Source organism: Halichondria panicea, chromosome 8 (assembly GCF_963675165.1).
Source record: "Halichondria panicea chromosome 8, odHalPani1.1, whole genome shotgun sequence".
Taxonomy (NCBI): domain Eukaryota; kingdom Metazoa; phylum Porifera; class Demospongiae; order Suberitida; family Halichondriidae; genus Halichondria; species Halichondria panicea.
The window spans coordinates 2,070,957-2,085,695 of NC_087384.1; the positions used below are offsets into that span (position 1 = coordinate 2,070,957).

The 14,739-nt window shown below is 39.3% G+C and overlaps 2 protein-coding genes, 1 long non-coding RNA gene and 1 pseudogene across 7 annotated transcripts in view; 2 read left to right on the forward strand and 2 right to left on the reverse strand.

Annotated features, from left to right (window-relative positions):
• LOC135339652 (serine/threonine-protein phosphatase 6 regulatory ankyrin repeat subunit B-like) overlaps positions 1 to 14,739 on the reverse strand; it is a gene marked incomplete in the record, with an annotated part of 1,209,744 nt that overhangs the window by 965,432 nt on the left and 229,573 nt on the right.
• The window catches only part of LOC135339867 (uncharacterized), a 51,426-nt gene that overhangs the window by 40 nt on the left and 36,647 nt on the right, over positions 1 to 14,739 (reverse strand). Inside the window, exons 1-4 of one of the 4 annotated variants that reach the window (XR_010396096.1) lie at positions 10,711 to 12,592; positions 10,308 to 10,436; positions 4,118 to 7,603; positions 3,330 to 3,547 (exon numbers count right to left, since the gene is read on the reverse strand). This is a non-coding gene — a long non-coding RNA (uncharacterized LOC135339867). Of the gene's footprint in view, positions 1 to 3,329; positions 3,548 to 4,117; positions 10,437 to 10,710; positions 12,593 to 14,739 lie in introns of those variants that run through there. The other 3 variants (XR_010396094.1, XR_010396095.1, XR_010396097.1) reach the window with 3 other exon arrangements.
• Positions 964 to 4,578, forward strand: LOC135339750 (2'-5'-oligoadenylate synthase 1-like). Of its 2 annotated transcripts, XM_064536012.1 has the most exons (7): positions 964 to 1,267; positions 1,729 to 1,846; positions 1,968 to 2,205; positions 2,265 to 2,322; positions 2,526 to 2,716; positions 3,088 to 3,135; positions 4,353 to 4,578. In XM_064536012.1, exons 1-7 carry the CDS (start codon positions 1,184 to 1,186, stop codon positions 4,576 to 4,578), a joined length of 963 nt encoding a protein of 320 aa, XP_064392082.1. In that variant the 5' UTR covers positions 964 to 1,183. The 2 variants fall into 2 exon arrangements, with proteins under 2 accessions (XP_064392082.1, XP_064392083.1); XM_064536013.1 differs by lacking the exon at positions 3,088 to 3,135 and having other exon boundaries at positions 965 to 1,267.
• Positions 12,594 to 14,431, forward strand: LOC135339838 (uncharacterized; annotated as a pseudogene).

Consider the following 14,739-nt stretch of genomic DNA (forward strand, 5'->3'; position numbering starts at 1 on the left):
ATGAAACTTAAAATAACACACTCATGCATATCCCGCTATAATTATGATACAACAACAAAACAACCAATACACACACTAGTCGTGACGACAAAGAGCGAGTGAAAGAGGCGTGAAACTATACTCTACTTGACAAGAAGGACGAGTCCACTTTATACCTCACATAAATTAAAAATCGTGCGGTCCATTACACGGGACCTAAATATAATTATGAAAGCACTGTGGATGCTGATGCCTCGATGGGGAGGCATAAAATATGAAGCTATATAGATATATCGATTTTACAATTCAAAAAGTGGTAAATGATCGACTACGATTGTTGCTAAAAATATGCCAAAAGTTTAAAGTAATGGCTACAGCATGAAACAGCTCAGTGCAGCTTTTTGCAGCTTTTTTCTCACTCTTGCAGCTACCAATAGCTATAGCGTTTTGGTGCTACTAAGTAGAGTAGCAACACTCCATGGACAAATTTTGCTACGCAACTGTTCTGAAAGGCTACAATGGCATTCCAAGTAAGCCCACATAATTATACAACTCGAGAAAGAAGCATTATTTTGCAAATCCACATAATTATTGTAATCGCGACTAGAAACTCTTACATGCACTCACTGAGCAACTGTAACACTCTACTCACACACACAACACACACTTATAGTCTAAGACTACGTACCATAATTATACCTCGCTGCTGTTATAATGACACTAACTGAATACGATGAATGCTCCAAAACGTATGGCAATAATTATTATTGTGTTATAATTATGATGGATTGGCCGGTAGCTATAAAGAGGGCGTGAGTGACAACATTCCCTGGCAAGCTCACAAATAATAATATTTGGGCAGCTGACCAATTTTGTAACAAGAAGACATTCTACATCTTAAAAGTACAACACAGACGTCTAGTTAAACAATGAAAGTTTGAGGAATGTGCGAGTTTGGCAATGAATACGAATGTTTATTGCAGCTCAATAGACAGTTATTATAAGCATGCAGTGCAAACTTGACGGCTGCATGTACAAGTGTGAGTATAGACAACAGTGTTGCTGGTGTGCATTATTAACTAGATACAGTGTGTTTTACTACGACATTGACAGCTTTAAAGAAGTTGAGGTTAATAACTGGTCGAAGCGATTATCAAATCAAGAGTTAATATAGCTACGCAGATCAGTTAGCATTGTATACAAAATGGCAGAGAGGTGCTCACCAGTGGTTGACATGACAATAGAAGAGGCCCTAGAAATAATGGAAGCTATGATGGATCTGCTTAAGGTACGTATATAAGAAATAACTGTTAGTGAACAAATGTAACCCAAGCAGTTACGTATAAGTATAATATACAAGTTTCACCACACAGATGCATGTCAAGCGCTTTAGCCGATTAAGAATTTGAACACAAAGCAACTAATTTTAAAGACATTAACTCAGCAATAATGCACAGAAACTTTTGAGATTATTCTATAGCACAAACTGACTTCTTACCTCTAATAGATAATTATAGTTATCGTACATGATATAATATATAACGTATAGCGCAAAATTTTCGAGGTTGTCGTGCACGAAATCTATAATGTGTAAATATTAAAGGCGTGGCTTCCAGTAACCAATCAACCCACGAACGTTATGCAACGAAATGCTTTTAGAGGCCTTTCTACGAAATATAGTGCCTCGAACATTTTGCACTATATATACAGGTATACTGAAATAAATTTTATGTTAGTGACCATTTTCAGCAAAAGTTGCCTGTAAGGTGCGGCCTACGAGTACCGGAGATAGTACTAGGAGGGTCGCTAGGCACAAGGACAGAGTTACCAGAACAATACGATGCTGACATCATCATATACTCACCAGGTATATATATACCATGCAGAGGCTTATTACCATAACCACCTGTTTTTTCAAGCAGTTAAAAGAGTTTTGTCGACAATTTAACTCTGCATATAGCTACATTTCAACACTAACCCTCTCACAGACATCACAATTAAGGAGGTGATAAGGAATGGCTATGGACTCTGGCTAAACCAGATCAATCAGTTAATGCACTCGGAGAAAGACCTAGCTGAGGGGTTCGAATTCCATGCCCTCACAGACAAGGGGTTGCAATTCACATTTGAGGGGATTGAGATTGAGATTATGGTCAGTCCAAATTGGAGAAAGCCAGCTGACTTCTACACCTTCCTAGAGACTTTGAGACCAGCACACAGAAAATTGTGAGTTGGTACTAATTGGCAGGTAATTTATTATTACGCTTTGGTCTGTCTTTGTATAGGTTTACTCAGTGTGCTGCAAAATGGCAGATCCAGTTTCTAAAAAATCAAGCTACTCGGGTGAGAAAGAGACCGTTTACTATACTATAGGTGTCTTATAATTATGTGAAAGTATAGGAGACGTTTTAGTCTTGCTTACAAGCATGATTATGAGAAAGCAGTTCTGCCATTACAGATAATTTCATTAATACATAAAAAAAGTATCATCACTATGATTATAATAAAATTAATGCAGTGTGAGTTTTGTTGTTTATCCCATTTAGAGAGGTAATTTTTGTCGTGAGTTCATTCGTCGAGCAAAGGCATGGCGTGCGCTCAAGTGGAGGCAGTGTACGGGGGGACGAGGGAGGCCCTCCTCCTATCTGCTCTCCCTCCTGGTCATCCACGCCTACGAGAATGCTCACAAGACACTGGGCGTGTTCTCCACACTCAGTCCAGAGACACTAGCACAACAGTGAGTGGGCGGGTAGAGAGGTAACCAAGGGTACAATGGGCACAATGTACATCAATGAGTGGGTGAATAAGGGAGGTATATAAAGTACATGCATGCATGTACAGTTAGTGGGCAGGTAAGGAAGTAACTATGAGAGCATAGTATATATATAGGCCTAGCTAATAATTACATAAATCGAAAACATACTACTGTATAATATATATATATACAACATAATTATATACATTGCCTATAAATTATATTTCTGCAACTTTAAGTGCTATAATTATAGCTGATTACTAAAAAGTATTAATAAATGAACAAATTGTTTATACAATGTACATATGGTAGCAATCACTGATTTGCACCAACTGTAATGAAATTACTTGCAGTGCCACAGAAGAGCTAAAGAGTATTGTATACAACTGTGACAAAGTCAAGTGAGTTATAGCCGGTTATTCATTTAACATAAAGGCGACAAGCTGTTGCTATAACAGTATATAAAGTGGAACCTCGGCTACTCGACTTGTCATATTCAGTTCACCACGATATAATCATGTTTAACTAATAATCAGAAAACGAGCGAGTCCATTAATGTGCATGCGCATTATATCTGTTACCATGCTGCATGCACCATGCATGGAGACATATTTTCTGCGCATGTGCAGACGACCACATACACTAAATTTGCACTGCTGTTTGTTAAGTGGGTAGATAAAGGCGTAGTTTATCCATTCGATTATCCGGTATATAATTATTCAGATATCTGGCCTGCCTCTGGAAATCAAGGTGTCCAGATAATCAAGTGAAGTACAACCTGTGCCTTAATCTTATAAGTGAACCAAGCTCTTTCTATAGTGCGAATCAGCATAAACTTCCAAAATGTTGTTTTACAATTAGATATAATAACTCAGTAATGAATCACTACGGCCACTATTCATGATCAACTATGCAGGTCAACTAAGAGGTAGTGGGCCTACATTTTGTAGGGATTCAATTTTCATGAATACACTTAACGCTTTACTAATTGATTTGAACAATGGATTGATTGATTTTGCTTCAAAAGGATTCAACTCCTCCCCTGCTCAATTTTACCACACCAAATTTGTTATGCATGCCTTACATTCCATTGCAAACCATTCGCATTATAAGTGGATGAAGAAAAAAGTTACGCTCACAAATTTTGCGCAGATGGTACAGGGAACAAGTTCTGAGGTAGTTTAGGAGTGGGCGTGGCCTAACATTCGTTTGGACCAACCTTTTGTGCCATTTTTAACGTCTTCCATTAATTAATTTTTTCAGAAATAAGTTCCTACACTCCTAATAATGTAAGTAATCACTAGTGAGCCTTCAATGAAGCTGTTGTAGAATACTCAATTTTGGAGTGCAAATACAATTTCGGAAGTTTATGCTGAATTGCACTATACAGTAAAATTTGTAGACGTGTGCCTTGGCTAGTTATTGTAGCAGGATAGACTCACTTAATCAAATTGATAATCATTGCACAACTGAACTTTACATAAGATCAACTGCTGTTACATAGTTCCTATGACATCATACATGACATCATACACTGTTATATTATAAATAGTACCAACTGTCACAAAATTAATCCCCCCCCACGCACGCACGCACACACACACATACACACATGCAGCATATACTGGGAGCAGTGCTACGCTATGAAGCAGTACCCTACCCTAGTTCCCCCGAGGGCACCTCGCATCATTGACCCGGCTAACCCCACACATAATCTGTACCTTACAGGGCTCGCAAATTTTGAGCCCTACAAAAGGTGTGGAGAATACGACACTGGGACGGGGGATTGGAGTTCTCTAATCAGAAACATTGGAACGCTAGACTTAAGTAAACCAGTAGAATGAATATAATTATCACAGCGTAATTGTGTCTATAACTATTCTATCGAAAAAATTAACATACGAATAGGGGCGTTTCACCATGCAGTATATACGTGGGTGTGATTTCAATATAGAAAATATTAGCCTGCATGCATGGGGGCCAGACCTTTTCTCAGAGGGGAGAGCGGCCGAGAGGCAAGAGAAGAAAAGGCCTGGAAACTCTTGTAGCAGTCCATGTACCTACATGCTCTTGCATGGAATGTCAATAATTAGTTAAAACTTGTGATATTGGAGGTTGTAAAGAAGGAGTAGATGTAGCAATACTCTCATTTCGTATTCAAGAGGCAATACTCGCATTTATTTGGGTTAAAAATCACAAGACATAGGATATGCATTTCATTGGCTCTGCATGGCCACATTCTGCAGAGCACACGGAAATGCTGCAAGAGTCTCCAGACCTAATCCTAGGGCTCACGAGGACAATGGCATGATATAAACAGATATAATTATAATTATATATAATCATTATCTATCTACATATTCACCTACAACGTAAATACATGCAAGAGACTGAGTCGAGTCGCAGCCAGTAGGCTACTCAGTGGCTGCGAGTAGCTAGCTAGCGAGTTTAAGAGTATGGTAAAGTCAAAACTAACATTTAGTAACGGGTATTAAGCTTATAGATCTACATACACAGTATACAGTGTGAAGGCATGATCTCAGTCATGGAATAATAGTATCTTAAATTGTCAGTACAGTTTGATCCCTAAAAACTCCATTCCATTCAATACCAGATGACATCCGCCGCCGTTCTTCAGAAACTTGTCAGACACTGAGTGGCTATATAGGTATTCACCATGGAATAACTGGACAAGAGCCAGGAGAATCAGAGCTTTCATAAGCTTCATGTAGACTCGCAAGCCGTCACTGTTCACCTGCAACAGTGACGGCTTGCGAGTCTAAGCTTCATGAGCATGCACGGGAAGCCATCTTTGAGTAATAAAGTGAGTGAAGTAGATCTATATCGAAATATCAAAGTTTGTATCCTTCTGACAAGAAACAAGAGCAGTGGATAGCAGATTATATGAATGGCAGAGCAAACAGCATGATCACCAATTGTAAGGAATTGTATTTGAAGGTGCATCTGGAACACAGTGAAACAATAAAACAAGCTATATATATAGAGACTCCATGGTGGACAAAGTAGAAACACACAAAGTTACATGCAGCTATAAAAATGTTTAAGATTAAGGTCTATATATAATTATAATTATAGACTATAAATTAAAATAGTTATATATACTGTTTCGGATGTGTCTACGGGATTTAGAATGTCATGCAAAGGCACTGCTGTAGTACCCCGAGCGTAGTGAGTGTATTAAAAGTGCCTGGCTCTATAAAAATGTAGCAAAAGTCAAAAAAATCAGCACCCCCCTAAATGTCTCTAGCTAAGGTAAGCTTTCACTAGACTGAAAAATGAACTCTCCACTAGCGAAGGTTAATCGCACTGTCCACTAGCTAAGGTCAACTCTCTACTATCGAAGGTCATCGTATACTGTCCGCTAGTAAAGGTTAATCGTACTCTCTGGGCCACTGTACAATACAAATTCGATTCACAACGTAGATATACACAAGCTGATTCGAAGGGAAAAAGCATGAGCGTACAAAAGTGACAAGACAGTGGAACCCAATGAGCCAAACTCCTATATTTCATCTCCTTGCTAGCACACTCCAAGAGTATCACGGGGACTGTGGGGAAAGTTCAGCTGTTTTTACAAAGTGTGAGGACAGGTATAATTATGGCCTCTTCTTAGAGTTTATAATTATAATCAATAGTGTACATGAACTGCATGTGTACCAAAAATCACCACTAGCCTATAACCTATGTCCTATAACCTATGTCATTTTTCAGTTGTGTGCTGTGTTTATGTCTACGTCTAAATTTTGTCTACGTCCCATTTTTTTGAAAAAAATCAGACACCTGATGCCTGGCCATGCTGGAAAAGACAGTTTGAACAATTTCGAGAAGCATCAGGCCTTACAGGAGAGTCACAGTGGAAACAAGTCAATACATTTTAGGAGAAGAAGCGGAGTCAAACCTAGTGTTCACTAATATTACTGCTGAGGAGCGAAGACAGTATGCTGCAGTAGTGGAAAAATGTGAGGAATTTTTCCAAGTACGCAAGAACATCATTCACAAGTACACATTTTTGCGATTTTACTCTCATTCGCAGAATTAGCAGAAATTAATACCCAATTTTATGCCACCTTTAAGTACAGTATAGAACCTAGCTAATCTGGACCCTTTTTAAAGTTCGGAGACTGGACAAAAAATAATATTAAACTGAAAAGAAGAGGGCTGTAGAATAGACTACTGCACATGCGCACTTTATTAATAAACTGCTCAATACCTCACTGAATACAATGGCTATACTGCAAAGAAAACGAAAAGAGCTCACAAGACTCGCTGTATATTAGAAATTTGAGATAAAATTAGCTAGCAGCTTTCCTTCTGGCCACAGTAATATTACATGCATGCATGTGCATGTGAGTGTTCTTTGTTAATGATACTTAATGACATCTAGCCTCCTTCACCGGCCTTTGAGCCTAGTGGGAAGTGCGGCCTGGGATCGAGGCTAAATGACATCCAAAATTTTCATGTATATTTGAATGGGGGTTTAGTCCCGCTTATTCGGATTAGCGAGGTTCTACTGTATATATACAGTCCTTTATAGTGCTTTATTTTCGAGGAGCACCATTTTTAAGGTTCGAAGCCAATCCACGGAAACTGTATTTTAGTTCCTCAAAAGTAAAGTACCTTACATTATTGAAACAATAATTGATATGAAGCACTGTAATGATGACATACATGTACCTTGCATGCACTATTACGCTTAATAGTCCAGAGCTAAAGACTCTGGGCTAAAGATGATCCGAGAGAAGTACTCTCACCTCCTTCCTGCTCCGTGGTGGCCGGCCAATCCCACCAACAATGTGTACGTCAGTGGCATGTCTGGTCGGAGGAAGGACAAAGGATGGCAGGAATTTGCTACGAAGGTGGACAACATTGACCTCACCATAGACGTCCAGCAGCAGTAGACACTTTACAATGTGCTATTATACGCTATATAATATAGGATATTCCAACAGCTGCATGCACATTTGTAACCTTAGCTATATACTCACGCATGCATCTGTTCAGTGTTTGTATAATTATGGACCAGTGCATGCAACCATGTATATATATTATCTATTATTATTATGCTTCGGTGTGCATGCGTATAAGCGAGGTATATACGGTAGTGTGTTTGTGTGTGTCTGTGTAGAGTGCTACAGCTGCTCGATCAATAAGTGCAAGTAAGAGTTTCTAATAGGCTTCTATAGTTATGTTTTCTTCGAGTCAATAATGCTTTGTTCTCTAGTTTTGCTTACTTAATTGGAATGCCATTGCATGCAGTTTTTTCAGAAAAGCACGTAGCCAAACTTGTTTACCGAGTGTTGCTACTCTACTTAGGAACCTAGCTATTGGTAGCTTCGAGAGTGAGAAAAGAGCTGCAAGGCTCTGCAGTGCTGATGACAGCCATTAATTAGACTTGAACTTTTGGCATAGTAATGAAAGCACCACAGGTGCTGATGCCTCGGTGGAGGTGCCAAAGCTACATAACATAAAACTACTAATAGCTAGCTTTTATTATACACACATTGATTATGATGAATTTTGCTGCATGCAATCAACCGAATAGTGGGTAATGATCGACCATGATTGTTGTTAAAAAAGATCGATGCCAAAAGTTCAAGTCTAAAATTAATGGCTGCAAGTCAGCAGAGCCTTGCAGCTCTCTGCTCACTCTTGCAGCTACCAATAGCTAGCGTTCTAGTGCAGAGCTAACTACTAAGTAGAGTAGTAACACTCGGTGAACAAGTTTTGCTACGGACTCTTCTGAAAAGGCTGCAATAGCATTCCAAGTAAGCAAAACTAGGCATAACTCGAGAACGAAGCATTATTTTGCAAATCCACGAATTAAAATCCAAGTAAACATGACTAGAAGCCTATAGAAACTCTTACTTGCACTTGATTCATCCTTGAGCAGCTGTAGCGGTCTACACAGACACACAGACACACAGACACACAAACACACTACCGTATACCTCGCTTGCGCATGCGCACCGAGGCATAATGACAGCCATTAATTAGACTTGAACTTTTGGCATCGATCTTTTTAACAACAATTATGGTTGATCATTACCCACTTTTTGAGTTTGCATGCAGCAAATTGCAAAATGTTCAGTAATCTACAGTACACCAGTAATAAATATGCAAGCCATGCACCCGACTAGATACCATTACCACTACATAGTTATATATTGCTCTAGGTACCGCTGTAAGCGTTGAGTACAGCTACCCATTACCGCAACGCCCCTTGGAGGGTGAGCCGGACCATGACTGAAGGCCGTTATTATTGTTAGGAAGCCCCTCTAATTAATTAAAGGAGTGCAACCTCGCTAATTAGATAATAATTAAGCGTTTTTAATAATTATGTTGCTCCCCTAATTAAGTACTTGGGGGTAAAGAGGTGGCCTAGCCAACAGTCATAGCCACGGCTCAGTCATGTCGTAACGACAGAGAAGTGTATAGAAACCAAGGGAGGGTTGGGTGTGGGGCTTTAACTCAGATAGCTATAATCAAGCACGAGGTGTAGAGATAATTGCACATGCGCGTAGATGCTGGGCAGTACATAATGCAGTAGGCAGGGCAAGCGGAGTACCTCGATTAACTTTGTTTAACCGTAGATGAAGGAAGAGAAAGGGATTGAAAACGCACGTCATTTGACGTCACGTTTTGTACGTTGTGTGGGTGAAACCCTTTGAAGTCTAGACGCGTTACGCCTAGGCTGCTAAGCAAGAACACTTATTTTCATCTGTAATCACAAAAACAGCTATCTTGTGGTTGGTTCCTCTGAGGTGAAGATGTATATCTATGGACCAAGTCTGTTCTGAGGGGGAGAGGTGGCCGTAACAGTATTTGTTCTACATGCAGTATCAAGAGTCATTGATACATGGAAACCACACCTGCATGGTCTGGCCTGCGCTAACAGGTGCGTCTTCTGTGGTAATATTTCTCGTCTCCCAGGTGCCATATTCATTGTGACCTTATAGTTTCGAGTGCATGGCTTGCATATTTATTACTCAGTGTACTGTAGATTAAATGATGTTTAAGGTAGTTAAACCATAGATGAAGGAAGAGAAAGGGATTGGAAACGATGGGCGTGGTTGAATCCAGGCGCGTTACGGTGATGTAATCATTATTTAGCGATACATTGCGCGCGAAATTGGCGCCAATAAGAGAGGCTGCTGTGGCAGTGAATCAAAGCTATCTTCTTCTCATCAAAGGGCTAACATGGTAAGATATCTTGCTCAGGTCATTATTAGAAGTCATAATAGACAAGCTAAAATAGTCAGAATGCTGAGAAGTCTGCTTAGACCTGGTAACTTCTGACAGGAATAATAATACACTGAAAATACACTTCCACGATAAGACTGAAGAGTTTTGGGCTCAATAAAGGAATGACTATACGGTCTCTATTCACAGGATAATGAAAAGGATTAGAATGAGATACTGCTTTAAGTTCTATACAGTACAACTTCCATAATTATTATAATTGTATTAAAAAGTGGTTGAAAAAATAATGATACTGTAGACATACATTTGTAGTTGGTTCATGATCGGTAAAAGTTATTATCAGAGGACTTACCAAAGGACACAATGTAATATTAGAATCACTTGATAACTTCGTTTGCACTTTCATCTTTGGCACACCAAGCCAGCCGTCTATCTCTTGCAGCTTTTTTCCAATGCTGATATCTTCTTCCGTGTGGCATTCCTATTAGTATGCATTACGATACAGTAAAGACTATTCTCCATTGCTATGAATGCCAAAAGGGCTAATAATTGATCAGTGTTAGAATAGAGGGATTAAGCATAACGGCCTTTACAGTTAGACTAAACTCTACGAGTTTCTCTAAAGCAAACAAGAAAGGGGAAAGACCATACATTAAAGTAGTGTACATAGAGTCTATTTCATGAAAGAAGCTAGGCAATATAGCTTTGAGTAGCCTCATAGAGGGATTAATATGCAAAATTTAAAGAAAACTGACCTTCAATGGCCCACAGCACATACATTTTATGTTCAGACAACTTTCCAAGAGTAGTATACTTGGTATTTTCTTCATGAAGCACATCTCAGTCGCAATATCTAGCTCTTGTTAACAGTGACAGAACATTCTAAAAAGCGGCAGAATCGACACCGCAGAAAGTTACTGGTAATGGTCTCAGAATTAGAGACAGTCTGCACAGAACACTGTTCTCAGTCCGCCCGTCTCTTGAATATCATCACTGACCACACACACTTTTTCCAACACACACACACACACACACCTTGGCTGCTTGGTGAGGTACTGCCTCAAGGCGAGGGTCACCATTTTCTTCCGCTCCCTCAATCAGTTCTTTTCCTCACTTTATCCTCCTCTTGCGTGGGAACAACCATTGAATCTTATCCTTGTCCTCAGAGTAACTATGCACAGTAGCGAACGATAATTATATTGATGCATATCCTCCTTGTAGTGAGACGTGTACATGCATGCATATGTTACGTTAAATATTCAGGAATGTTGTGCCAAAATTCCATACCTTAGCCGAAAACGATGGTGTTTTCCATTGTTAAGCGATTATCCACTATAGAAAAATGTTGGTGTTATATAAACCACCACATACCCACCACCTTTGGTTGCCATGGAAATCTTTTTGGACTTTTAGATAATTTGTTCACCAACACAATGGTATATCATCATATTTTCTTAGAAATGTTCCAATCCCAAAATATTTACATTTATGTACCATTACGCACCAAATTGCGTTTATTTACTCTATAGGCTGAATGCACTTGTATGTAAGTACATTATCAGTTTCTTGTTTTGTGATGATTGTAATTAGAACACACTTACATGTATGTCACGTCACGGCACTGAGTTTTTCTACAATAATTATGCATGAGTGATGAAATGTGAGTCAAAAGAACCTATAATTATAGCGCGGTTGTTTTGACCGATCAGCTACTATATACCTACGGGAGGTTGCTACAACCTATAGCTGCATGCATGGGCGGGTACTTCTACGTATGGCTGCTGCTGTGCATGATTGCTAAAACCTACATATAGGTGGATGTTTCTACCTATGGGAAGTTGCTATACGACCCATTTCCAAGGGCGTATAAAAGAAGAGAGAGCATGCAACTCCACTATCAGTATACACGTAGCTAGCAGAGTTCAAACGTGGGCAGAGGAATGTGTGCATTAATTTGCATTAAGTGCTAAAAATATAAATTTCGCATTTCATGCCAGTCATGCACATTCATCCGCCCACATTTGAACTCTGCTCATATGGAGTTGCATGCATGCCCTCTCTTCTTTTATACGCCCTTGCCATTACCAAATATGCTTAAAAGAACCTATATGGCTGGTTACAACAACCTGTAGCTGAGTATTTCTACTTGTTTTAAATGTGTATACTTTTATCTGTTGTTGTAACCCAACATGTGGGTTACTTGAATTGCACATGTTTTAACCAGGGTTATAGTGTGACATGTTGCACTGGGGCAAAGTGACCTTGTAAAAGTCACTGCCTACTGCTACTCTGAGTATAATTATGACAACTGTTCTGCAAACCACTGTTTATATATTGTAAATCCAGCCACCAAAAACAGAACAAAAACTACCAAATTACCTTTTTTTTCACATCTATATGCAGCAAGTGGTCTCTATGCTGGTTTCTATATCAGAAAATGGTTTTCAAGGCAACAAATTAGTTATTACATGGCAATTCGTGCCACAAGCAGTTTATTGGCCCTTGTAGTAGATAATGATCTTGGCCTTTGTATTACATGTACTGAGTACTGCACAGGAAAGAGAGATTACTAGAACTGATTATTTTCAGGAATACACCCCTAAAACCTGGTAGATCTAATTATACAACATAGACCACAATAGTCACCATTACAGAGAACCTTCTAGAATCTTGGAATCTATGAAACTACTTAATTTGATATAAAAGAGAGCAACTGTTTAAAATTAGGCAGCAGTCTCAGACAGGAATTTATAAGTTCAAGATGGCCTACTTTAGGAAACCTACACATGCTGAGGCTAAAGCAGCCATTAGGGAGTTGGTGTCTACTCTACAGGTAATAATGAGGTATATGCATGCAGAAATCTGTATAATTATATATGTTCAAATGCAGCTTAATTTGTCAAGCTATACACATCCAAAATTAGAGTGAGCGAGATCGTATAAGCTGGCTCTATGGGACATGGAACAATTGTGCCTGGAAGCTTTGACATCGACCTGGTGCTCTACTCTCACGGCAAGCAAACCTGCGTGCATACATGCATGCATGTAGCTGTATAGAGCATGCAACACCTGCCCATTCACTGGGCCTATATCACATGTAACGTTGAAGTGCTAACTCAGAGGGGCACCTGGAATCCCTATACACCTATAATTCTAGCTTAAAAAATTTGAGGCGAAACTATAATTATAGACGTGATCATCAAAAGCATACACTATGCACGCAAACATATATATTATAGTTGTTGCTTAACTGCATGAATAACACATGCATGTTGTGCAGATGTGAGCGGAGATACTATCATAACTGACGGATATGACCAACACATACGACGGCTAGAAGCTTTCATTAGCAATCGACAGGTGTTTGGAGCAGGGGTCATTACAGAGCCCAACATAACAAGATATGCTGTGCAGTTCAAGTACAAGAGCTACATCGACGTGGATCTCTTGATCAGTCCAGTTTGGTGGAGTGATTATCCAAACGATCCGACAATGTTTTTTCGGTTCCTTCGAGATAGTGTGCCAAGACACAACCTGGAAGTCATGCACAGATTTAGTGTGAACGCTTCCAAGTGGCAAGTGGAGTTTATGAGAAAAAAAGATCAGAAGGTACTATTACATAACAATGAATTTTTAATTTTTAATGTGCATGCCATGCTTTGTGTTGCATGCATGCCTATAATTTTATAACGCTTATATCGTACACTGCATGAACTCCATGCGTTCCGCTTGAGTCATCAGAATCTTGCGTGTATGATATTTTATAGGTCAAGGTGTACATAGTCCGGGCTAAAGCATGGAGGAATCGCCTATTGCCTAAAAGTAGAGTAGGACGAAGAAGCCCTAGTTCCTTTCTAATATCCTTGTTGGTGCTTCGAGCCTATGAAAACCAGCAGTCGAGCCAAACTTATGGCTACCGTGGACACAATGAAGCTAGAAGGTAAAATTGATCACCATGCATGTATTATTTTATTAAGCTATAATTATATATGCAGTACCACTGAAGAGTTGAAGAAACTTGTTCGGAATCACAGCAGAATGGAGTATGTTTAATATAGATAACATTATCTCAAATAATTTGTATACACATGCAGCATCTATTGGGAAGACTACTACAAAGCTAGAGACTACCCCACCCTCTTTCCCTCGTCAACTCCACGCCTGGTCGACCCGGCCAATCCAGCTAACAATGTCTACCTGTCTGGCATTGGTACGTACCCACCCAACAAAAGGCCAAGTGAAAACGAGCAGGACTGGAGTCAGTTTGTGGACAAAGTGGAATATTTTGACCTTGAGAAGAGTGTGGAGGAGATCACACGTTAAGACCGTTCAAGAGAGCTGACTAACTTTAGTACAGACAATTAAGACTATATAGCAGCACACAATATTATAGTGTAGTAGTGTATTATTATAGTAACTTGTTTCGCTGATGGCTGATGGCTGCACGATTATTTGATTGTTAAATTTGTTTGCTGACCTTTGACAATAATTATATACACCAATACCCAAGTTTGATTGAGGTAATCCAGTTGGGTATACTCATTAGCAGTGCATGCATTGTGTATAGTTCTAGAAAATTAACAACTGACAAATTTAGTAGGAATATAGCCTTATCCTTTATTCATTGATGGATTATTACTTTTCTCAAAACAATGAATATTCTTAAGGGACTTTTTCATGGGAATCAGCTCTTAGACTAACAGTATAAGAACTGATGCTATAAGCATGATGATGGTGCAAGACGTGGGTGCAGCTGTTGGGAGCATGGTAATACATCAATTAAT